Source organism: Salarias fasciatus, chromosome 14, assembly GCF_902148845.1.
Source record: "Salarias fasciatus chromosome 14, fSalaFa1.1, whole genome shotgun sequence".
Classification (NCBI taxonomy): Eukaryota; Metazoa; Chordata; class Actinopteri; order Blenniiformes; family Blenniidae; genus Salarias; species Salarias fasciatus.
The window spans coordinates 27681777-27708794 of record NC_043758.1 but is presented as its reverse complement, the minus strand read 5'-3'; the positions used below and the strand labels follow the sequence as shown (position 1 = coordinate 27708794).

At 40.9% G+C, this 27018-nt stretch overlaps 1 protein-coding gene across 1 annotated transcript in view; it reads right to left on the bottom strand.

The window, feature by feature from the left end:
• The window catches only part of LOC115401175 (solute carrier family 12 member 9), a 90399-nt gene that overhangs the window by 7815 nt on the left and 55566 nt on the right, over nt 1–27018 (bottom strand). The window contains exons 9-10 of the mRNA XM_030109380.1: nt 23344–23468; nt 8313–8505 (exon numbers count right to left, since the gene is read on the bottom strand). Coding sequence (XP_029965240.1) covers nt 8313–8505; nt 23344–23468 — 318 coding nt within the window. The remainder of the gene's footprint in view (nt 1–8312; nt 8506–23343; nt 23469–27018) is intronic.

Genomic DNA, 27018 nt, shown 5'->3' with positions numbered 1-27018 from the left:
TACAATAGAGAACTGTTGACATTTCATTATGGCTTTATATATTTATGCATTTTGACAGTTTGTCATTCCAATAGTTTCACATTATTTAGCCAGTTTAAGCAATTTACGCCATTTCATATTTGAAGGGGTTTTATAGTTTTTGAGTTGTTTTAACTACTTTTAGCCATTTTACACTTTTACCATAGACTTTAACTTTTAGTGCACATGTGTTATTTCCATCTCATATCAGTCGCTCCACATTAGACACAACTCTGTCCAGGCATTCATTTCACTGGATTTAAGCTCCATTTAGGTTAAATTTTCAAGTGAAAACAGAAAACTGCGTTTTGGGAGTTCATTTACATGACAATGGTACTCTGAGTCTATTACAACGTGGCTTTTTGAAAATGACGAGGAGTTTTCGAAAATGCTCCGTCTCCATGGAAACAGCAGAAAAGAACTCTTTGAAAACGCTGCGGTCGTAGAAAATAGTTATTTTGCACATCCATGAATAAGTGGACAATAATAATAGTGGCTTTCTCTTGGGACTTGACAGATTTGTAGTTGAGAGTCACTGTAACAGCAATCCAACTTCATCGTCTCTCCATACGAATATCTCCGTACTCACCATTGTTAATGTTTAGAGTGTATTGTTTGTGTGCGCGCGCGCTTACATGTTTTCATTATGGGAACAACCAATAGTGTCAACTCACGGCCTTATATGGTAACTAGACTATTTTCAGCTTTTCTTTCGTTTTCATGTAAATGTAAATTTAAGACTTTGTTGTGCAAATGCAAAAGTTTGAAAATGATTTTAACTAGAGGTTTCATGTAAAAGGGGTCTTATTTCACTTCCAAGCAATTGTAAACTTGAAACTCAGATTTTAGCACCTGCAGTGAAAGGCAATGTGATGGAGATGCATTTTACAGTTGATAAACTATAAACTTTTTTTGTGTGTGTGTCATATTTGTTACTTCAAGATGTAGAATAAATCAACTGTTTACAGAACAACCAATTTAAATATGATGACATCTTTATTTACACACAATTTTGGTAACGCTATGTCGAGTAAATGAAGAAGGGCCGAGGAGCCACTGGTTAATGCAATGCTCCAGCTGACACACGACGAGATACACTTGAACTATGCATTGGACTACAGGTGCAAAGTGTTTCTCCTTTAATGAGAAACTGGACGAAGAGTGTTCAAATTAGATTATTAAAATTTGGCCCAGACAACCAAGTGCAAACAAATCTGAGGTGAATTCATATACAGTGGAGGGGACCACAAACTTTATCTGCAAGATTTTATGTTACAAGAAAATTATGAATGTGTGTGACTGCTTATCATTGTGCATTTAAATAACAGTATTATAATGCACGCCATGACACAAATATCATTAGGATTCTGAAAGTGCTCTGATGAGGTGGCATGGAGGCACCATTAAGGAAATGTAGCCAAGTGGAACCAAACAGAGCCGAACCCACAGCCTACTAGGAATGATTAACACTCACTTCATGCCCTCATTGAAATTGATGACCATTAACTCCACGTTGACATGTTGCTACCTTATGGATTCAGCCTACGCAATGGAATTCACCTGTTCTTTAACAGAAGATTTATAATTTTCAAGGGTATTTGAATGTCTGGTGGCGTTCACTTTGCAGGTTTCTTTCTGAAATGAGACTTTCAGAGTGACGTGGGAAGTGAAGAGTTGAACTTTACGGGAGTCAACCAATCACGTCAGGTCTGGATGGGAGGCTGGGACGGCTTAAAGTACTTCCATCTAATTGCAGCACCGTCACTTTTTTGGCTGTAAGGAACGCCGATTAAATGGATGATCCAAATACTTTAGAGTGACTTTCACCTGAAAACACTTCCAGGGTGTGTTTTATAGACAAGAGGTAATAACATAAAATTGGAGGGGAAAGAATATTAAAAGAAGAATCTTCTTGAGTCGCAGCTCCATTTTGGGATTTTGCCTGGAAATTATTCCGATAATGACCTTCTGAACAATACAAGATCAAATCCAACTGTGTGCCTGTTCTGCTATCAATCAAAAGCCAAGATGCGACTTTATGGCCATCATAATCACCCAGACTGTTTTCATACTTCCATCAGTAATTGCTGTACAAAAGAAAGAAAGAAAAAAAAAGTCTCAAAGGCAAAATCCAACTGCCTCCACTCATCTAATAATCTGTCTTTCTTTATCTCTCTGCTTCCCTCTGTCTTCCCATCCATCAGGCTATCATCATTTCACTGTCGCTTCGGTCTCATCCATCACTTAGTTTCTCAATCACTCATTCCCTCTGCCTGCTTCACTCGTTCTTTTCCTGCGATACCATCAGCATTACTCGCCTGGGTTTCCATTTCCCTTCATTCACTTTCTCTCCTTGAACGCTGTTGTCGTTCGCCTGTTATCGCCACTCGCGATTCGGGATTCTTTTTTAGTTTGTTGCCAGCAGTCATGTCTTTTGTCCTGGTTTCAATGTCGCCCAGCTGGCGCCCGTCCACACGGGCTGCTACAGAACCTTCAGAGGCGTGTCCGAATGAAACTCGTTCATGAACATGTGTGGTCCCCTCTGCTACGTCTACCAGCCTAATGATTTTCACCGGACCGGGCTGAGAGCCAGGAACGAGTTTGTTGAAGTGGGGAAGGCGGAAAATCTGAGGCCCATTTGTTAAAGTATAAATAAAGTGCTACGGCTGAAATAAAAATGAAAAAAAAAAAACAAATAAAAATAAATAAATCAATTACCCATTAAACTCTAACACAACACATTACCAACAGTTAGACTCTTTATTCAGTGCAACAAATGAATGTCAAAGGAAACGCTTTAATATTCTGATGCAGAGTCATATCAGCAAATAGCAGCGATTTGTAACTGTCCACGACCGCAAACTGCATAATTATATTTATGCAACTCCCATCACTTATTTTATGATTCCCTGAAGTTGTTTCACGAAAGCGTGAAGTTATTTTGCATCTCTTCAAAGTCCATTTATTGTTGTTTCAAGAGACTTTGTGCCTCTATCCATCCATGTTCTGAGCTGCTTTATACATTATCCAGCGTTGAGTTGGAGGCTGACTACGGGCAATGTTTCAGATGAAAACATTATTTTTTGTGTCATAATTTTTGCGTTGACACGACATCATGGCAACATTTTGAAAATGTTGTCCGTTTACATAGAAACGACACAAATGCTGAAAACATGTAGTTGTCCCGGCTCCAAAGTGACAGAGCATGTTCAAGATGTTACATTTCCATGAAGACGAGGTCGGAATGTTTTCCACAAAGTTCCACCTCAATAGCAAAAGAGTTTTCAGTGGCTCCAACCGCAACACTGGGCACGGTTTCTTCTCACATTTTGGAATGTGTGGCCAGTGTTATTAGAGAGTGAAGACTAGGGCTGGGTACCGTTTAACGGTACCTCAGAGGTACTGACCGAAAAACTCCGGTATATACTGGTACCGAACAAGAGACGTGCGTACGGGTATCAGTTTCGGTTCTTAAAGTGGCTGCGAGGTCAATAAACACGCGCGGAAACGATCGTTCAGTTCTTCTTTTTTACTGATAAAATGGTGCATTGCATCATCGAACATATCACCACGTCTTGCCGGCTCACACTCTTTTTCTCACAACGTGCAGAGACAGCCTGCAGCGGCTGCAGTGCCCTTCTTCTCCTGTGGTGTGGTGTCTGTGTAAAATAAGGTTGAACATGCAAACAGCACACCTAGTGGCATGAAGTGCAAATGCAGTCATGGCGGCGTCTGTGCGCCGTGAACGCAGGTACCGAAAAAAGGACTGTTCAGGAAACGGCACCCAGCCCTAGTGAAGGCAGAAGCTCCATGCACAGGGATAACATGTAAACTCTACAAAGGAGTGTTACCAAGTGAGATCCATCAGTTTAGACCTTATGTTTGCTTAAAATAACTTCACATCTCTTTGAAGGTACATTCTGTTCATCTAAAGTCACTTTGTCTCTTTTTTGTTGGAAGTGACTTTGCATCTGTTCGGAGGACATTTATACTCAATTAAAGTCATCCTGCATCTTTTTTTCCAGGACGGTGATGGTTTAAAAAAAAAAAAAAGTGAATACGTCAATGCAAAGTCATTTTGTGTCTGACATCAAGATGTCAGTTTGAAGTCCCGGAAGTCATTTTCCATCCTACAGAAGTACAGTGTGGTAGATTTACAGTAAATTAATGCACGTTGTTCTCATATTTGACATCCTCATGTGTTTCTTTAGGGTTGCTGAGTATTTCCCTGAAAGCAATTTGTCTCCTTGAAGTCTATTTATGTCTTGAGTGCATCTCTCTATTGAAACAAGTGATTCTGCAAGTATTTCAGTTAATTAACTTGCCTTTGAAAGTTCCTCATTTCTTTCTTAAGTAATTTTATATCCCTTCAATTTTGTGCCTTAATGATTCAAGTGACTTCGGTCACAGGTCATGAAATCACTTAACTAGTTTCTTTGTATCTCAACTCAATGTAAATTCACACTTTTTGAAGTTGCTTGGGATATACGTATTTGGAGTTATGTTGCATTTCTTAGAAGTATTTTTTCCCCAATTTGATTTCTATTGTAGTTTCTAGAAATAACCCTAATGATTAAATTTTAAATAACTAATGGAGGAGTCTCTTAACTGACACAAAAGGGACTGAACATCTTCAGATATTCTATGGGTAATCTGGCTTCCTCTGACAGAACAAGAAACATTTAGAAATACTTCCTGTTTTGCACGGCGCTCTGTGGCTGATTGTTTAATGAAGGACTGATCCTCCTCCTCCTCCTCATTCATAATCAGCAATTAACTAATAAAACATTTTATCAACAGAGAGAAAACTACCTGTATTTCTACTGTAATTGGTATCTTCTCTCTCTCTCTCTTCTCACTGTTGTTCAACAACGAAGGCCTTGTTTCCAGCTCGTTAAGAAAATAAAGCAATATAGTCACACACACACAGGTGTTGCCAGATTTCAAACCCATCTGCAGCTAAATGTAGAGTTATTACAATTCAACTCGCGTGAGGTGGCGTGGCTGCTAAAAGGACGGATGCAGACGCGCAGATGTGTCAACAACAAAACAGACTTCACGCGCGCACAGCCTCGTGTGCGGTAATTTCCCGCACTGTGAAAGAAATAAAATGTCAGAAATTAATGAAAATATGCACAATCCCATAGTGAAATTCAAGCCCTGAAGAAATTTCAGAAATTTGTCACCCAACTTAAAGTAGCACTTCATTTGCCTCAGGCACCTGGGAGTGTAACCATGTTTGTTCAGTGGTCCACTCTCAGTACCAAGACGCCAGCTCCTCATCGCTAAGCGCCGGTATCTTGAGGATTTTATCAGTGCCAGCAACACTAATTGGCATTCTCTCACTGATATTCAGCCTTTATTTAATAGGATTAAAATTTATACACTAATTAGGCACACCAGTGCCTCCCTTACATAATAGGATTACAATTTATACAGTAAGCAAGCAGGCCAGAGCCAATTGCGCCCGTTATCCATTTATTTTGCGATAACTGCAAAATGATTACAGCTTCGTGATGACTGTTTTTCACCGGGAGAGAGAAGGAAGGTCCATGTATTGCTGCTGCTGATGAATTCAGTGTGAGATCTGCAAATGATTGGGAGTGTAGGAAAGCCAATCACAACTGTTGCAAAAAATTCTTATATTTCAGTCGGTGCTGTAACTAAAATCTCTTCAAGGGATCATTGCTTTCCTTTATTTTTATTTTTTTGTACATTATACGTATCTGATCCTGCTAGTGTACCAACAGAAGTATTCACCATTATTGAACCGACACCAGAATCAGACTGGATTCATTATCAAGAGCAGACCTGGGGAAATGCTTTTTTGAAGATGGCTCTTGAGGTGGAACTTTTTGAAAATGCTTTGGACTTCCGCTCTGTGAAAACGGGACGGAGAAAACAACATTTTGAGAACCGTCTCGGTTTAGATGCCAGAAACACTGATACTGTGCGTGTGCAAAAAACGTAAGACCAAAACCTTTTTTTTTTTTTTTACCATCTTGCATGAGTTGTAGAACATCGGCACCACGCTGGGTGCAGCAGTGTAGTATAAATATGAGATTCTATTTAACCACAGGTACAATAACACAGAGACAGTGCAAGTCTGAGTGAACTCACTATAAATGTTGACATCAAATATGTGGCAACTGCATGACCGCTACTTCTCCACTGAGGATTGACTCTTGAGTGCTGTTCAGAACTGACATGACTATTAACCCCCACACCCCCACCATGACATATATCTATGTTAATAGATGTAGAAACACTATCTACAGTTAGAGATTAAATCTGATTGGTGTCTTGACTCATTATCACAGAGCAACATTTTCATAATTTAGATTTAATTTTTCCTATATGTAATTTATTCTGTGAAGTGTTCATTTATTTTATTAATCATATATTCAGTTTCATTATCAATAATTGAACATGTTACTAAAGTTCTCTTAGAGGGAATCCAAATTCTGACACATTGAAAAACGTTTTTTTTTTCCTAAAGTAATGCAATAGCTACTTTGCTTAGTAATTAGTTACTTTTAAAATATCATAACTCCGTTACTAAGTTACTTTTTTGAAGAGGTAAATAGTAACTATAATAATTACCTTTTAAAAGTAACTTGCCCAACACTGGAGATAAATACACATGATTGAAGTGTGATGAAGTTATTTAAGTGTAATACATAAGGACATTATTTAAATGTAAGAGATGTGGACAATTCAATAAATTTAAAGTAGTTTTTGTTGCCAATAAAAGGACAAACAACATGATTCAAATATGTTATATATTGTGAAAGGTTCACAGATACTCCACGTTTGTTTTTGCTTTTTTTGTCTGTCATTTCTTCATTTCTGTAAACATTGCAAATTTCCAATAGTTTTGAAAGCCTCACTGAGGTACAAGCTGCCGTCAACGTTACTGGAGAGCAGCAGCAGCAGAGGCCGTTGATGAGAGGAGCCGCAGGTGAGAAAGTTTTTCGGTTAAATGTTGGCAAGTTGAAATGAAACTTTTTTCCAAGAGACAGTCATGCTGGTCGTTCCTGCCTGGAAGAGCTGCAACATAAACACACAAACTGAAGAATGATGAAGCCCCACCTTAGAAATATACCACCAGCCGCAACTTACATATCCCTTCAAGACCTCTCAGACAGTCTGAGACATTCCGAGACCGAGAGACCCGAAACCGAGACCATAGATTGTGGAGACCGAGACAAGACCAAGACCACAAAAAGTGGTCTCAAAACCTGCAAGTCTAGTGTGGCTTCATTGCATAAACAACAAAGAGTGGCAACTCATGGCCCAACATCTTCACTATATGGTTTTCAGAGTTTGCCATTTCAATGCACATCATTTTCAAAAAGTTCCTTTGTATAAACGTGAAACTCATCTGAAACAAAAACACAATAATGCATTTTCACTTGAAACGTTGTGAAAACAGGCTCTAAGTTGGGGTTGGGGGGGGGGGGGGGGCCTGTAGAAGCTGGAAGGACAGTTGAGGCATCAATTTAAAGCAATTCAAAGCCTCCATCACTACCTTCAACCAGGTATCCAGTCAGAATGTCTGATGTCTCGAGACAGAAAGTGCTGGAATGCGATATTCGGGGGGGGGGGGGGGGGCGTGTGCTGGAAGGTTGAGTCTAAAGAAGAAAAGTGCCATAATGTTAGTGGCTGTAATAAAGTTCCTGAAAACCTACTGGCAAAGTCTGCCACACTCTCCGCTCCCGGCTAAAACCCCTGCCTGCAGCATTGGCACTGAACCCCCCCCCTCTGGGCACCAGGCCTCCTGGCAACTGTGGCCCCTTCTCCTTGAGAGCAACAGGCTCGCCCAGACAGGAGGACATGGCGAGCTGGATGATGCAAAGCACTGCCTGGGTGTGTGTGCGTGTGTGTGTTATAAAAGTAGAGAGCTTTGCAGAGGGATGAGATGAAGGAGTGTGTGTGTGTTTTGGTGTCTGCTAAGCCTGATATAAACATGATGGATAGCTGCTGTAGGAATGACAAGGCAGCATGTGTATGAGTGAGAAAAGAGAGAGGAAATGTGTGTTTGCCTGTTCAATGCTGAGTGAGAGGCAGTGGAGAGCAGTGTGTGTGTGTGTGTGTGTGTGTGTGTGTGTGTGTGTGTGTGTGTGTGTGTGTGTGTGTGTGCTTGTCTCTATAAACCTGATAGAACGATTGCTTGGCAGAGGTACAGGCTCTTGTAAAGCTGAGGGGATGAGATTTTAGTTGCTATAGTAATGACAAGGCAGTATTGAGAGTGTGTGACTGTGTGTGCGTGCATATGTATGTGTGTCTCAGACCTGGTGGAAAATGAGAGCCTGGCTGATGTAGCCCCAGCTGGAGGTGGGACTGAGGTAGTGAATCAACAGGAGCAGCAGGAGCATGAAGGCGATGCTAGCCGAGGCGTAGATGGCGTTGATGAGGAACATCATGACGGCGCAGCCGATGATGCCCAGCACGCACGTGTGCCAGGTGAAGTAGCGGAAGGTGGGCCTGGGAGGAGAGAGCACAAGGAGAGGTGAATGTTGACCCACAGAAATTTGCCGATTTATTGTTCCTCAGACGCCAGACACACTGAAAAGGGGACGCTTCGCTTAGACTCGCTGTCGAATCTAAATCAGGCTTTGCTTGGTTTCTCCCCTGCCCTTTCATTTGTTGTTGGGTCAAAATCATTTGCATTTTGGGAAAAAAAAACACAACAAAAAGCTCTCTGGTGGCTCTCCAATTCTTGACACCAACAGCTTTCAAAAGCAGAACCAGCAGCCTGTGGTTATTTGCATTTACCAATCAATGTCTGTCAAGCTTATACAAGCAGACTTGTTGAACTTCATGTTTTAAAAGTCCTTCCCTATCGAAACACATAGCTGTAAACATTTGAGGAAGCTAGAATGGACCTCTGTCACTCAGTTTTATTGCACAGACACGTCTGCTGGCTTACACCTGATGCTAAAATTCACTGCATCACTGACGTTCATGCTGCCAAATTGCTCACTATGTCCGCAAACGCACCACCAGAAAACAAACGAGTCCCACGCTGTGCTGTTGCAGCAAATCCTTCCCTATACCTTGATAAATAATCTCCAGTGGTGATTCTACCGTGTACACGCTACACACTTCCCGGTGCATGCTCCTGACGCTGTGTTACGTCTCAGCTTTTAGTCTGTCGAGTAGCTTGAGATGACTGTTCTCAGATATTCACAAAAACAAGAATGGAAAGTGCAAGATGACCACACATGCACAATGTTGTCAGATTTTAATTGGAAATCAGGAATTTGTTGCAAAAAAGTAAAGCCTTGTCTACTCCAGCAGAAAAATCTCTTGTAACATGTTTTTTAAGGAGACAATTAGTTCATACTGCTCAATCCTCACTTTGACTTTACACAGTAATCATACGTTTTATGAGAGTCAGTCAACTTGCTTCATCCCTGGACTTAAGTTATGTGGTTTTTGTAAGATAAAGTGGGTAGAAGATTCCTATTTTATATATGTGGGTTTTTAAAGAGTTGGCTATGAGATGAGAGTTCGTCCCAGGGATGCGTTTAAAGGATAAAGCAAGAAAAGTCCTCAGATAGCTCTAATCTCACACCTCTGCTGAGAAACTGCTCCCAAACATCAGTGCTTCAGATTGAGGAGGATTTAACAAACCGCTGAGGAATTCAGTGCAAAAGCAGCTGAAGCTAAATTAACATTTTCCTAACGTACTTGTCCACATGCCTGGGTTGAAAAAAAGCCAATGAACCTCATACTGAACTACTGACATGAAAGAAGAGCTAAAAAAAAATGTGTATGTTTTTAGTCTGAGTAGTGCGCCTCACTGACCTTATTCCCACACTGATGGCTCTGTTCTGAACAGCATTGCTGGATTATCTCGACTAAATGCTGAAATATATTGGCTTTTCAGTTTTTTTTAAACCTGTAAACATGCCAGATATTAATCATTTATGATCATGAACTCAATTTGAGCCATCTTATTAGGTACACCCATGCAATCTAATGGTGTTCGGTTCCAGAATTTCTATCTCAACTTCTGAACTTTGACACTTTTTTAATGAAGTTTGAACGTGAACAGAAGTTGGAAAACAACGCAAACTGATTCTCTTTTTAAAACTGTCAAAAACTAAAGAAGTATAGCAGTTTGAGAGTGACAGTGCCATCTGGAAAATGAAGTCATTTTCACCAGCGCAGAGGAAATCTTTCACATTGCTGCTATACCCATTAAACTATTTCATTTGTCTGGGTTTCACTGGAAAACCTCAGTGTCATGTGAGAGTCTAAATATCTTCTCCACAGATGTTCAGAGTGCTCTTTCTGAAAGTAAAATGTTTAGGAAACACTTAATAAATGCAATATTTTTTATTGTTGTTTGTACTAGTGCCAGTCACTAAAACTAAAGAGGGTTGCAAAAAAACAGCATAGAGGATTATGGTCCTATAGCTTCAGCTGGCAAAAACAGAAGATCTTTTTTTGTTAGTTTGTGTTAAGTAACATCTGACAAGTAGCTTAGTTTTAATTGTCCACATAGTACAATTACAGCCTAAATGATTTGTGATTGCATTAATCATGTTGGGTCACCTGCATCTCCAGGAGTCTATAAAGCAACATTAACACTTGTAGTTTAGTCGCATATATATAAACATTTATCATGATGTTGGTTACTTTGGCTCCCTTTCTTTTTATTCTAAGAATGGCTGCTTTGACACAATGTAATAAAAAAAATAAGTTATGAGGATTTTGACATAAACTACGACGGTGGTAATATCAATGCCAGAGGTAAAAATGACAGAATGAGAACGAGGACAATAAATGTCACCATGTTGTAAAGGGTCGTATGCAAAGATGTCAATAAGGAAAATTTGCAAGCAAGTTCAGCATGGACACCACTACTGTGTTATAGTTCCTACGAGGCCCTGTTCACAACGCTTGGATCAAAATAAGAAAAAAAAAGTTTAAAAACAGAAATCAGGGTCAGGGTTAGCAGGGGGAAAAAAGAGCTGCCTGTCATTTGCACTGTTACAGAGGTGAAAAAGAAATGTTTATCTTGACATTAAAGCATTATCTAGAAGCATCAATAATAACACAATTAAACAATGAGATCATCCATCCACCTTCAATATCACTTTATGTAATTCAGGGTAGCTGGAATAGATCCCAGGGCTCATGAATAAAAACACAATTTATAATTTGACTCCCAGAGTTGAACATGATTCATAAAAATGTGCTGTAATTTATATTGGTTTTAATATTCAGAATGCCTTCGAAGAAGCACAAAAACAGTTTTGTCAAAAAAAAAAAAAAAAAAATCCAATGTCATGTTTGGATTTCTCAAATTCATTTGTATCTAAAAGAAGATTCTATCTTATTTTAGTTCTCAGAACATTTTTCCTTAATATCGCATATGGACTGGTGGGGAGACGTCACATTTCTCTGGAATGGTTTTTGCATGAATCACAGAATGGCTTCAAAGGGAATTAAAACGCCGTCCAGTTTCCAAAGTGACCCAGTCAGGGTCCAGACCTGAATTCAACAGAGCTGCTGAGCTGAGAGAGCCGTTAAGAACTGACATCCTCCGAATGTGGATGAGCTGAAGCAGTTCAGTGAGCGATAATGGTTCAAAGGTCCCCTTGAACGTTGTGCAGCTCTGATCAGAAGCTATTAGAAGAGCTTGGTTCAGCGTAATGCAGCCAAACGAAGTGTGATGAATCATTAAAGTCAAGGTTCACATCCTTTCTCCCAGCAGAACTGTAAATGTATAAGAGAACGCTCAAGAAAGACATGAACTATTAGAACAGCTTGTGTGGTTTCAGGTCCAGGTCCATGTGACTAACACGCATCAGATCAATTTTATGACTAATGCAGAAAACTAGAACATTTCAAAATGTCTGCTCATATCAACTGATGAGAAGATGCATTCTTGAAAATAGAACTGCACTCGGAATACGACAATACCATGACGTTACGTGAAAACATCCGTCACCGTCACAGCAGGTAGACAAGAGAAGACTAGTGATGCCAGCGGTTTGGAGATTCTTTAATACTAACGAGGATGGTGTGGGACGGACTGCACCAAACTGGCTGGAAATGCCAGCCAATTACAAAACAATAGACCCCAAATGGTGCGTTTTACATATCAAACTGGACATGAAAAATTAGATTTTTTTTTCTATTAAATAGTTTTGTTTTTCACTCACACTTTTACAGTTATAACCAATGTTATATTTTCACAAATTTGAAGGGAGACACAGGGTGAGCAGGACGGGACGGGACAAACAGGGGCAGAGACTAGCAAGCGGTGCTATTACCTCTGAAGAGTATCAGGAGTTGTGTCATTCCCAACTAATAACTACCCATCAATAAGACAAAAACACATACACAAGAGAACAGAAAACCAACAAAAAATAAATAAATAAATTAATTAGTCAGACAGTACTGAACACCATAGTTGTGTGTGTTGTGTTAGTATAGAGTGGAATAGGCCAGAAGAAAATCCCAGAAAAAAAAGGAGAGAGGGTTTAGTGTGAGATTAGACTCTGGAGAGAGACTCGGCACATTCTGGCGGGTCCCATCACTGCTCAACAGCGGAACTCGACAGGAGCTGATGGGACCTGAGCAAACATACGCATGCAAGTGTGACAAACCCTGAAGCTCAAAACAGCCATCACAGCAATGCAGGGCCAAGCCGGCCGACCGGGCGCGCCCCCCCTCCCCAGGCCGCAGGAGCCACCGGGCAGCGCCCCCAGAGAGCAACCGGGCCACCGTGTACCACACGGACCCCGAAGACAAGAGGGAGCAGCTACCGACACCCCCAGCACGCCAGAACCGACCCAGGCAGCCCAGGGCAAGAGGACCCACTCGCTACACAAACCCCAACCCCACCCGCACCAGCCCCCGAGCGAGCATCTTGCATCTTACTTGCATCTATACTCTGGATGGGCAAGTAGCCAATAGTAGTCATACTTGTACTTGTCCTTCCAAAAAGCGGTATGGGTGCATCCCTAAAAGAGGTGTTGAGGCTTCCAATTTAAAATTCAATCCAACATGCATGTCAAAAGTCCGATTTCAACCAAATGAGACCTCAGCGTTCGACAAACGGTCATTAAAAATGCTAATTCACTAAAAGACACGCACGCGCACAAGCAGAGCCATTTCCTAATGCGTAACGTCACAGCAGCACCAACACAAGTGTGGAGCTATTGCTGAGACGAGATCGATTAAAAAACACCGAACACAGATAATAGGCTGCTTCTGCTGCTTACCGCTCGTAGACCTCTCACTGTTTGTGTGCAGGGGCTTGAATACAGAAAAGAGCAAGTGGGGCGCATTAGCCGTGCACAGTGCACTTGTGCTTGTGTGTGTGGCGGTTTTAAGTGAGAATGAGCTGGAAGGTCGAGGAGATGGAAGCTTATGCTGCTGATGGGAGTGCTCATGTTTTTAGAGGATTGTATAATTGACACCGATTTCCCTGCAATAACTGAAGCTGTGCCACTCGAACAGCAATCTAAACAGTTACCGGCTGCAATTACACCAAGCCGCTCGAATGACCGGCCCGCTTCCTCCACAGACCAGAACAGTCTTAAGGTCCTTTGTAAAAGGCCTGAGAGTGACAACCAACAAATGTGGCACATGCTCGTGTGTGGTGAGAACACCTGAAAGTTGAATTAAAAGAAAAGAGACAAAGAAAGAAATGGCTGTGAGGCAGCCATTAGTCATCCTGTTGGTAACGCTGTTTGCACTGATGAAGAAAAAGTCAAAGAGAATGTGTTCAGATCTAAAGGTAGAAACCCGAAACACTTTGCTTAAAGCTCAAAACAGCTCAACACCAATGTCTTACATTTACAGAGAAAAAAATTAGAAAATGCTCCTAATTTAGGTGATTATTAATGATAGTACTCTTTTAATGGTGTTTTATGAAGCTTAAGAGTTAAAGACATCGGTGCAGCTGCTGAAACCAAAATATCAGCAAATCATGTGACAGCAAGTAAACGAGAAACTGACTTCCCTGAACTCTTGACAGCCTCATCTATTTTAAATCATTCACCGTGAGCACATTGAAGCATTTTACCACTGGAAACAACAGAACCATTTAATATCCCTATACTGGATCAGTTCTCCAACCCATCTGTAGAGTATCTGAGAAGGAGGTAACGTCCACTGAGCAGCAGTTCTCTGGATGAACTTGACTTGTTGATGTGATCAAAGGAGGAGTGTCAGATTGGTTGGAGACGACAGACAACAGAACCATTACAAAAAAAAATGTCCACCCAAGACCTGCAGTCGACCATCAGCTGAGAAAAGGAAAACCGTGGCTGCACTTGTCACAGACTGAAACACTGGACATTAGAAGACATGAACCAAAACACTGCCTGCTCTGAACCAAGCTTCTATGTGATAAGTGACTGTTGTCACATTTTAAATGTGCCAATGATTTATGGGATTGTACAAATTTCAGTTCATGACTGTTAGCAAGCACATACTGATGAATCTTATGCACTGCTCCACAATGACAATAAAGACTTGAAACTTGAACTTCACATCTGTTAAATGAATAAAGACAAAAAAAGACAAAAAGATAAAGGTAAAAAACAGCTTGTTTTCAGTGTTTCTAGCATTTCTATGTAAATGGACAAAGTTTTCAAAACCTTACAGCATAAATGCAAAAATTATGAAATGAAAAAGAAGCTGTTTTCACTCAAACCATTGTGCAAATATTTCTTTAAATGCAAGCTTCTGAGCAAATTTGCAACTCACAGACTTCAAAATTTGTAGTGATGGCTGTCAGCCTTTGTGACGTTCAATCTGTGGCCACCCAAATCCAATCAAATCAGTTTTGGGAATGCCAAGGTGACAGAGAAAAATTATTTAGGAATATTAGGAACATATTTTAAGAATATTGCGAACATCTTATTAAAGACCTGAACCTTCTGAGGAAAAAGTGTGCAGGTGAAGAGGCACGACAAAAAGACAAAGCCTTTGGCAAATAACACTTACTGATGTGAGCATGTAAAAATGGCAACATATTTCAAATATAAAATACAATTTCCAAACCTGTTGGCTTTTCCTGGAGGACAAATTTGGAAATGACACCTCAACAATATCTCTGACATTTTTCTTTGCTGCTTGCATATACTCCAAGACTGCCTACACTTTTTTGGTGCCATTAAAATCTACATTTTAATTTAATAGTAAAGTTTGCAAAACTTGCAGGTAAAAGTTTGTCTCCTCTCTATTAAAGCTCCACATTGTTTTTACCCCCTTTTTTTTTGAAGGAAAAACATCAAATTTTTCTATATGTAACCAACAGAAAACAAACGGAGGTATCATAATGCTTTCTCAACTATATACTGATTAAAAAAAAAAAAAGCTAAACCCTCACTCTAAATTTCCTCTCGTGACTTTTCTGTCGTTTGGCATGGAGCTGACCAAGTTGTTCAACATGAATTGTCCGTGTTGGGATTAAAAATGGGCTTTTTAAAATTCTGAAACTGTGAACTCTGCCATTTGGTCCAATTCTATTTCACCTCTTCTGTGGCCTTTACATTGCAGATGAGTTACAAAAACATAATTCTGTCAGCAGACGGTGGAAGAGAATCCAGCTTTGAAGGGAAAGCAGAAAGTCAACACCCAAATTATAGTCTGAGGTGGTGAGCAGCTCTCCATGACTGAAAGGTTGCATAATATTGTTTTCTTTTTTAAAGAGTGTACATCTAATACCTCGCGACAGATGAGTGAAAGTCTCTCTGACAAGAAATTGTAAAAAGAAAAAAAAATCTTTTCTAGACTTTTTCAAATGGATCTCAACATCTTGACATTCAAGTCTTAACCTAGCTTATTCCCTCTCACACTATGCCTACGGTCTCCAAACTCTGCTTTCATTTCCTCTCGAGCTGATCACTTGACATCGCCGTGGCCCACAGTTCTCTAATCTTTTCCCTCTTCCATCCCGGAGTGTGGTTGTAATTAGGGTAAAAGCTCTCGCCGACCCTCCCTCACTTATCCTTTTTGTCTGTGCAGTCCCTCCGTTCAGTCACCACGCTCTGGAGCGACTGATGTCACTTAGCTGATACAGCAAAATCGCCCAGGACGGAGAAAAAAAAATTGCCACCCATCAAATCCTGAGGGATATTAAGAAAAAGTAGTGGAGGAGGAGGAGGAGACCCGGCGTTCAGCCAAGAGACACGTCATGTTTGAGGGGACGTGGGGACAGAAATGTTATCCTTACTGCGCACACAGGCCGACACGCCCAAAGAGGACTGCCAGGAAATGCCAGATCCTATAAGGAGGTCAGCGAGCGTCAGAGACGTTACGTCAGGCAATACTGGCATAACACCAGCTGAGACAGGATGGACCCTGAGGAACCTGAGAATCCTTGTAAAGTGGATCCACATGTAAAGAACTGCAGACTCACCTGATTTATGAACCACCTGAACACATGTGCATGAACAACATCGAGAAGCCAAAAGCGCCCGTCTGCTCTGTATCGTCTTTCCTGTTCAGCCCTTTTAAAGTTTCTCAATTTCTTTCTCCACTGTGCTTCAGTTTTTGGGACAAATGTTCAAATTCTGGGAGACAGAAGATCCAAAGTCAGTGTCGGACCGCGCAACTCATGTCTATGAAACAGGACTAATTTTGCTTTTCTGAGACTCGTAAGCAAGTAGTCTTACATTAAAGGTTTGTGATGTGAAGCTGACTTGGAATTTCTGTATAGATCTTACTTGTTCCTACAGCTTGTTAGACCTTTGATGGAAAACCAACTTTCTCCAGTACTTGTGTGTATGAAAATAAATCTAAATATCCCCAGAGTTGTATTTCTGAGCCAACTTCTGAACATTGTCTGTCCAGATTCTAAATTTATGAAGTCAACGCTGTCCGGGAAGGTAATAAAAGTTATAAAAAATGTTCCCAGCACTTTTTTGATGTGCTGAGTAGATCATTTAGAATGCCGAGCAGAAAGCATGTATATGTTCTGTCGCCTCACTCCAACCAAAATAGCAGAAAGCCGCGCACCTCCTTTTTTTTTTTTGCTTTTGTGTGTGTGTGTGTGTGTGTGTGTGTGTGTGTGTGTGTGTGTGTGTGTGTGTGTGTGTGTTAAAAGGCCTATAAATGACAGTTGTACTTGGTGCTATATAAATAAAACTGAAGTTGATGGCTGCACGGTGGAGCAGTGATTAGCGCTCTTGCCTCACAGCAAGAAGGTTCAAGTACCGGCAGGAGCTCGGGGCCTTTCTGTGCGGAGTTCGCACAGAATGAGTGTGAATGGACAGACTGTCAAGGGTGGAACCGCCCTCACCCAAAGTAGGTGGGATTGGCTCCAGCCCCACCCCACCCCCGGCGACCCTGAAAAAGTATTAAGAAGCTTAGAAAATGGATGGATTGATTAATTGAATTTTTCTCATCAGATTAATAGTAATAACTCCCTCTTGGTCAACCAATGCATCCATCTTCTATACCTGTCTTTCTTAAAGAGGGTGAACAAAAGCTGGGGTTCAAAACTGGCAGTTCATACTGGAGTTCAAGTGAATTTCTGTGACAATAAAAGCTTAAAGCTTTTCTCAGACACTGGCCTCACAAAAAAAGGACAAATATTGAGTCACCATGACACTGATTGAGACCCTTAAACTTCTGCCACCAGGATTGTACCCGTCTGTCATGGTAACAGTGTGAAGTAGAATTGATGAAATTCCTTGGAGAAATTTCAGAGACACTGCAATGAGGAGAATTTGACAGGCAGCTGACTTCATTAAGATAATGATAAAAGACTTGTATGTTACTTATACTTTAATGCTTCTTACAGTTTGTCATATAGTGCATATAAAAGAGCCCTGTGGCCCTATCGCTCAAAATAATGGAGCACACTTGAACCTTTTTTGTCATGGTGTCAAGAGACACTCCACCTAAAGCACGGTTCATCTTCTTTTATGATATAGTGGACAATAGATCATGAGCATCTGTCATACCCAGTGTCTACACTCATTCCTAAGGTCTTCATCCTTGAGGTTGGTTTATTATCAGGCAGATATTGCTGTCTGGATCCTGTATGAGATTAGTAGATGTCAGACTGGACTTTATTGGGTTTCTCGAGATCTCTGAAAAATGCATGCTGAGGATGAACGAATAAAACTTCAACCACCATATATGGCTTTATCCAAATATGAAACGTATCAGCTATATGTGATGGGACGGACATTGCCCCGAATTTCTTTGACTCCAGTAAATAATCTAATTTCTGCTGGCCTTCAGTTACATTTCCTTTCAGAGTCCTGACAGTCATGATAACTTCTAAATGTGTTTTCTATCAATCTAGAATCCAGCATGTATCTGGTGCTAAGCTTGACTCTCCAATGCAATGTGCTCAGGTGGGGGTGGGGGGTTGGAAAGTTTTACACCTTCCTTTGGTTCGGCTTGCTTGCACACTGTACTTTTGAGAGTGGACCACTGTCAGATCAAATGCATGGACAACGTCAATTACAACGGCTGCTCTTTTGGGGATGCTGTCGATTGTAACACTGACCAGACAGGCAGAAGAAATCCAGCTCATTTGATTGGTGCAGACTGAAACCCCAACAGCCGGATAGCGGCTAACGGCTAACCACAAACAATTGTGATTTACAGTCTTTTGACCACCTATCAATGACCGCCTGAACTTCCACTCCACATTCATCTACTTCTTCTGACTTGCGCCGTTGGCTTTATTTATTTTGCTACTCATGAAATGAAATTCAGAATTTTAAGATTCTAAATGTTCCATCACACCCTACATATTCACCGCCGTCCTTTGGAAAGTAGAAGGAAATGAGCCAATGAGTGAATGAAAGGATCTATTCTACTTACCATCACCCCTGTTATCCAAAGGGCAACACCCCTACAATGTTCTCAGGACTACAGTAAAATTTGCCAAATCCAATATCATCCATTAAGACCAATTAACACTGCTAGAAATGATGTGATCAAAATTTCTGGTCTTAATTAACTTCAGCACCTTTATTGTCAGTGGTCCCCCTTCATCAGCACATAATGGCCTCTTAACAACCTATTCTCCTACTTCCAGCCAGACACAGATGATGAACCATCTGGATTTTTCCAAACCCCAATCTCATTTAACAATATGGTCCAGTCAAATCGCTCCGACTGAATCCATACTAGGACGGGCCCAGCAAAGGACAACGTTTTCTGTTTTTGAAGCTAGTGGTAACAAAATCAAAGAGGACTAAGAGAATACTGCAGTTTTTTTTCCCCTCCCTGATACAAGTACAATCCCACCACAAAAGAGAGAGGAAAAAAAGCAGAACATTAAAAAGTGTATGTTGCTGTTGAACTGCCAGTTTCCATTTGACTGAAGGTCACAGCATCTGTGAGTTTCACAAATATCCTTTGGCACCAGCATGAGGCGCTCAGTTGTGTCCTGAATCGCGGCCAGTGACCCCTCTGTTAAACATGCATGTGTTCGAGCGTTTTTAAGCCACTAGTCTGAGCCGCTGTGTGCAGGACACACAGCACACCCCTGAGGAGTGCTCTCTGCAGCCGATAAAGCTGCAGCCAGCATAATTCTCTTCCCACAAATCACACACATCCAGATAAAAAAAAAAAAAAAAAAAAAAAAAAGCAAATCCATACATTTCCTCTCCACTCGCCAAAGTGTGATGAAGATGTCAGACAAGCGCCAAGACTCCTGTTTTGTGTTTACCTTCACTTGTGTGAAAACACACACACACACACTTAACAAGCAGGCATCTTTTCCGCCACATCATAATTTCCAGTCCCTTTTCCCTCCCTCCTAAACAGCAAATTTAAAGGAAAGGGAAATATTTCTGCTAAATTAGTTATGCTAATTACAGAGCAGTTCTCAGGGGGAGAAAAGGCGCTAAATGGCTTTTAATTCTTTCCGCCTGGAAAGAGATGTGGGAGAAAGCCAGGCAGAGAACGGAGAGGGAAAAAAAAAAAAAGCTGAAAAAGCCAACAAAAACAAAGTTAAACCAACAAACACATCGACACATGATGTTCAAATTTGCCTGTTGACACAACAACAGTGAACTGAAGAGAATTAAGTCAGGGGAGGATGAGACGGCAGCGAAGCAGGCGGACGGCCAGAAAACAAGTCCTCTTATCAGCTCTGGGGGCCCCCTTCGGCCAAGAGGGAGAGCACGGTAGCAGAAGTGCTGCGGCTAACTTTGTGTCCCGTACCCTTCGCCAGCGGTCACCCATTGATAACGCAGTCCGAGCAGATAGCGGGTCGACACCAGAGGAAACACGCGGTACTGAATGTGTTGCGTGCAGTTATTTATTCCATCCCATTCACTTTGGAGCAGCTAATTCTTCACGAAATGCAGCATGCTGATGTTGACAGTGCACTCTTGTGGTGTTTAGGTACTGTTACACTGATATGAGACATGGGATAAAGAAACACTGAAAGTGGTTTGAAATTGGAGTTACTCACAGATAAACTGTGCTGAGATGGCAGTAGATGGAAAAAAAACTGTGAACCTGAAATGTTCTAGTATTTTGGATGAATTGGTTATGACAAGAGAAAAGATCCGAGTTCCAAGTACAACCAAAGCCAGCGTGTTTACCTTCATTTCAATGGCCGATATTTAACTTTTTAATGGAACAAAATGATGAAACATTCATGTTCTACAAAACAAGTCAATGTAATGACCAAACTAATAAAATCCATTCAAACAAACTTGATATTGATGTGTTCACAGTTAAATCAGTGACAAATGAACACCATTTAGTACAGCAGTGCACTGCTCCATTTAATTCCCAAAAGGAACCAGAGAATAAGAACTTAAGGTTTGAATTACGCTGGAACTTGTGAACATTTCTTCATGAATTGACTACACGCAAAACGCTGCATTAAAAAGATGTTGAGGGGCTTTCTAAAAACATCACAACTTAAATCCCACCTCAGTGCTGCCAAAGAAGCCTCCAATCGTCAAAATCTTCATGTCCGTTTTCCAGCAGCATGTTTGATCCTTGGTCCACAAAGATATAAAATAGTTTCAGATATTTCGTTACATAGGGCTTGTCTGACGTTGCTTTATAAAGTAGTGTAGATTACATTTTAATACCAATTCAAACAGAAAACTCAGACTCTGTATTTCCACGGAATATGCACTGAGAACTGACATTTACTTTAACTAAAAGTGCCAGTGGTCGTATACAAAATATATCCTCTCTCATATGATTCAACAGCTCAGAGTAGCAACAGTTTCAGCATATAGAGTCATTAAAGGTTATAAGCCCTAAAGCTCGAGTCACCCAGAAGTGACATTTTTCTTGAGAAATACTTATAAAGCAATTTTGTTGGGATATTGCTTCATTGGTGACCTTTTCCAAAAGACACATAATAAAATGAAATGATCTCTGCGCCTATGTGCACAGCACTGATTGTTATAAGTGCTCTTGATTCCATATCAAATAGCTTGTGTTGTCAAAGTGCATCATTTTACAGGTGAGTCGCTTCTATTCTGAAACGCTTAGGTGAGGTATTCAATCACTAACGCCTCCAAACGGCAGCAGTGACAAATATGCAATTCAGTCCACTCATATGCTGTCAAGCAGCTGAATAAACCCCCGCAGTGCCAGGAATCACCAGAACAACAGATAGGAATCCACTTTTGCATGTTCCAGTAGGTTTATAATGTTTTCCGCTGAATCCCAATTCCAGCAGCTATTTGGGGGGGGGGGGGGGGGGGCGAGTGCTCTCACACATCCTCCCAATCATTTTCAACCATCACCACAGAGGAATATATTACACTAAAAAGAGGGTCTGGAGGCAATCTGTCACAACAATAAAGCAATGCACGGTGCTTAAATACTCCCTCGCCTCCGTAACAAATAAAAACTAGCGGTTATCTTGTCTGGACTGTATCACACACACGAGAGAGAACAAACAGCACCAGATATTGCAGTTTGGAATGCACTGATACTACTTTTTCAAAAGACTAGTACAAGTACGAGGACTAGCCTTCAGCGACTTGCCGATAGAGTACTGATACGACCACTTACTGAATTCAATTAAGCCCAATTTACACTAATGCTGCAACGATATGCAAAGGCTGTGTTGCTGTGAACCACCTCCTCTACATCGACGCTACCTATACCTCTGACAGCCTTGAAGGTTGATCACGTGTGAAGACCCATTTAGGGACCGCTTACACGACAACACTGAAAACAAAGCAGTTAGCATGTTGGGCCATGAGGAGGAGCTGCTGATTGTTTTTGCAATGAAACCACACACATGCGCACAGAGAAAAATGGGCTAACAACATTGATAAAGGTAAGCATGTGGACATTCGTATGGACCTGATTGGACTGGTATTATGGTGTCTCAACTACAAAACTACCAACTCTCAGGAGAATATGAACTGGGAGTCAGGACACTGAAGACTGATGTAATGATCCATCTACTTGTGGATGTGCAGATAAAGTATTTCACACAGCGATGGTGCACATGTGCGGAAAGCAGCATTTCATAAAATTTGCAGTTTCAGTGGAGACGGAGTGTTTCCAGTGGTTCTGGGCACTGTTGTGGTACAGACAGCCAAAACGCAATACAGTTTGCCATTTTCACTGGCGTGACGTCATGGAAATGAGGCCTGAGACTGAACAGACCTGGAAAATCCGATTGCATTTTATTTTGAAGGCACCTGCTAGGTTTTGCATGGAGATTGAAGTGTGTCTAAGGCAGCCTTTTACTCCAATTTGATGTTTTGGCAAACTGGACAGAGGTTCTTTGGCCTTTTGTAATCTCTTGGTTGCTCCAGGGAGAGAAGGTTGGAACCGCTGATCAAATACAAAAAACAATAGTATAAATAATAAATGCTGCAGCACCTCAACCTAAACTTCACCAAGTTCTAACTTTTTCTTATCTATTGCTACGTACAGGAGAGAGTCTCAATACTCAATACTAATAAGTGTAAGATAAATCCCCGGAATGGGGCAGATGTTTGTGTCTGGTGGTGCAGCGAACCGCATAGATTCAAGAGGTTTTTCCAAAGCTTACTAAAAATACACCCCGGGAGCAACAGGCATTAAGATACAAAGGCAAACAGTAAATTGAAGCATCCCAACATGCTACTTGACCATCGAGCTCAGGCTGCACCCAAAATACAAACGCACTCAGCACTTTGAGTGTTGGTCCCTCTTCAACGTGAGCCTGAAAACGGAGGCCAGTTTTATATTTTTTTTTAATTAGCACACTTTCATTGTGGCAGCAAGCTGGCAGGAGAAAAAGAAAATGACCTCCCCACCCCTGGACAGAAACAAATGCAGAGGGAGAAAACAAGGAGGACCGAAGAGAAGAGAAGGGTGTGCTAAGGAATCGTGTGTTTGTACCTGAAATTGGGAGCCGAGGCCCACTCCAGGGCGAGGCAGGCCAAGTCCACCGCGGCGTACACCAGCAGGAAGAAAATGGTCACAATGCTGGCGATGGTGTTGAGCTTCCCTGCGAACAGCACCAGCTAGATAGAGACATGGAAAAAAAGAAAACAAAAACAAATGAAGAGGTGGAGAGAGGGAGGGATTAGCATTCACGGCAACATGTTATTCAGAGAAAAGTCGAGCAGAACGGTGCATGCTAATGTCTTCTTCACATGACCTTTTCAAGCACCCGCCTACTTTTCACCCGTCCCAAAAAAGTACATCTAAAATATAAAATCAGAAACATGATTTGCATGTTAATGAGGGCTCTGCTTGAGAATACAAAGAAAAATGTAATTTATGGGAAAGTTTATCTCACTGTCACTTTACTTCTCTGGCAGAGGAAGTAAAGGCCGTTCTGAGGAATGATCCGAGGCTGCATTCCATTTCTGTTGTCTGTCAATATGACCGACGGGCAGAGATGGCAAAAGTACCCCAATTCTTTACTTGAGTGGAAGTAAAAGTATCTGTGTAAAAAATGACTTTGGTAAACATGAAAGTACTGGTCCACATATCTACTCAAGTAAAAAGTACTGGCCCTGGAATGTACTCAAAAGTATTATGAAAAGTAAAAAGTATTTTTATTTCACGCTTCACTACAAAGTTGTGTTGTATGAATATTGACTTATGAAACTTAGATGGACCTGGGTTCTAAACTGTAGTGTCAAAACTCATGCTCTTAGACCTAACTCTTCAACTTTTTTTTTAATAGTACATCAATGCAACACTGTACATGGTTTTAATTAACAAAAACATTAAAGCATTTGCATTTAATTTACGTTTTTTTATCAAAACAAAATAAGATTAACATAAAATGCAATGATTTACTGTGTAATTCAAACAGCTTTCTTTTTTAACAAAAAAAAAAAAAAATTCAAAGAGCTCGCTTTTAATTCACAATGAACTATTTTCTTTTTTACATATTTTTAACCTGAGTTACACAACACACACTCGAGGGTCCCCTCTCCATCGCTCTACATCAGCGGTGTCAAACTCATGCCAGAAAGGGCCGAGTGGCTGCAGGTTTTTGTTCCAACCAAGCAGGACCACACCAGACTCCACTCATTCCATCAAGTTAGTTCAGTCTTATCCTGAAGACCTGATGAAATGAGTGGAGTTTGGTGTGGAGTTGGTCTCCTTCATGGTCCTCTCCACTGTCCATTTTTGTATACTTCTTCTGGCTTCATCCTGCAGATGACTAATTGTGACTGTCTGGCGGGAAGGCAGCCATGTCACGAGTGTCTTTCAAAATTTCAAAATTCTTCATTTTTATATGTGTTCACCATATTATTATTATACAAATATACATTTGTATAATAGACAAGATATTTGATTATGTATTCATTATTGCATTGAGAAAATCATAAAGACACTCACTGTAAACATAATTTACGTTGACAGAGTTCTGTTTTTTCCTGATTTCGAAATCCACTAAAATACAATTACTAACATGTCTGATTTGATTGGAAACAATTTCATCATTGTGATCAAATGAGGCCTGATTATTTGTGGGGAGGAAAAGCTCCTCTCTTCTGCTTGAGCAAAATTAAATTGATAGAGTGACTGTCGTCGGATTAGTTTTCTCCTGAATGCTGAAACCACACTCAGCAGGAACAACACGTGGCGGAATTGTCACCACAAATTCAGGAAAAGAGTTTAGAGGTCAGGTACGTTACTCTAGAGTAGAAACACTTGGCAAGGCATTTTTTAAAGTTGGGTTTCTCAAGTGTTGCAGTTCCTTCCCTCCAACCGGCTTCATGTCGAGGGAATATGGGGCCCACAGTTTTTCAATAGTACATCAGCGCCTTGGTAGAATTCTATCCATCTCCTATACTGGAACCCTGGAGCCGTGAAACTATGTTATGCTAGCAGGGCCTAAATTTCAGCTCGGAAGTTAATTTGTGGTGATAATGAAAGTTTCAACCTAAAACTTTTTTTTTTTTTTTTTTTTTTTTTTTTAACACTTCAATCACTGAAAAGCGACATGAGGTCTTTATGTTAAAGTGAACGTGGCTGTCAGATCTGAAGGTGAAGGTGAAGGGGTCCTCCTTTGATGACCCCACTTAGCATGATACAATTCTTCCCATTATTGTGCAAGCACAACAGGTTCAAGTCATTTGCTGTTCATACGTGAAATGCATGAAAACAAATGCTTTCAAAAAAAATGTATGCTTTCACTGGGCACAGGCATAAAATTTCATAATCTCATGCAGAGATTTTAATTAAGTGGTTAATAAGGTGGGAGGGTTTGCAGATTTTCTAAGCCACGGATCTCCGAATAATTGAGCTTCAGCCCATTTGCATGCTAAAAGGCCTCTTGAGAACTTGCGGCAGTTCGATACGATTATCAAGCTGCACTGCGGTGAATAAGCGACATCAAGGACGGATTTGCAAAACATCTGGGGAGCAAAACACTGTTAAAAATCTAAATTTAAGTGTGTGACATTCTCTTGAAGACCCCGAAAGGTCTAACGAGGTCTCCTAGCTCCACTTTGGGAGCCACTGATTGAGGTTAATGCTCAGCTTTAATTAAGATGCTATCTGCTGGACTTCTGCGCCGAGTCAGCTGCTGTGGCAGCTACATGGGGATACAGCCAAGTCGAGTTACATTTTACACGTTCTGGGTCTGGCTTGGTGGCAGAATCATACATCTAATAATAATGACAGTACTGCGCTGTAGGAGGTTTGCCGTCTCTGACAGAGGTGCAGCAGCTGAATTCTGAGAGGAAGGAAATGATGACCTTATTATCGGCTCTGCGCCCTGCCCGAAATCAGGATGTGTGAACATGCCTGAATGCAACCCTCTGTGAGGAGGTTCATCTGAATTTCTTCATCGTGCCAGAGAAACACTTTGCCTGCATTTTTGCTCCCAAAGAGTAACTGAGCATTTTAGTAAATGAAAGGATATCTATTGGACCTTGGGGGAGGTCCGAGTTCAGCGAGTTATGTAAAACCCAAGCGAAATAAATTCAGGCATTGGCTTCTCTTCACATTCTGAGTGAGAATCACAGTAGCTAGTAAACCATCCCACACCAAGACCACATAAATACCTTTTATAATTTTTAGTACGTCTTGTGTAAGAATCAAATCAAGTATATATTCCCTCTAAACATGACCCTATACCTAACATCTGCAGATCACCAAAGCAAGCAGGTATTAGTGTCAGTGTTACTGCCTCACGAAAATGTCTTCTAATAGTTCAATTTTAAAGTTCTTAGTATATTATTTGAAATGAAATCCATAAAGGCAAATTGAAGTCACGATGTTAAGATGGCACAGATCCCATATGTAGCATACATTCAAAAGTTGATGCTGCGTTTCTGTCACGAGGCTGGCATGTTACAAGTCAAGGGGTCAGACGCTCATAATGTGGGGGATCACATTTCTAAAAATATATATGTATTTTCCAGGTATTAGACTGGATTCAATTGGATATTTTGGAGTTGCTACACTGTGACATTCACATTTTGTTATTGTTGTCATTTCTGACATTTCACCCAGAAGACATTTCCAAGAAAGTATGAGCCCAGTGTTTGCACAAAATTTGGACTTTAGCTTGAAATATTTATCTTGAAGTAGGGCTGCACAATT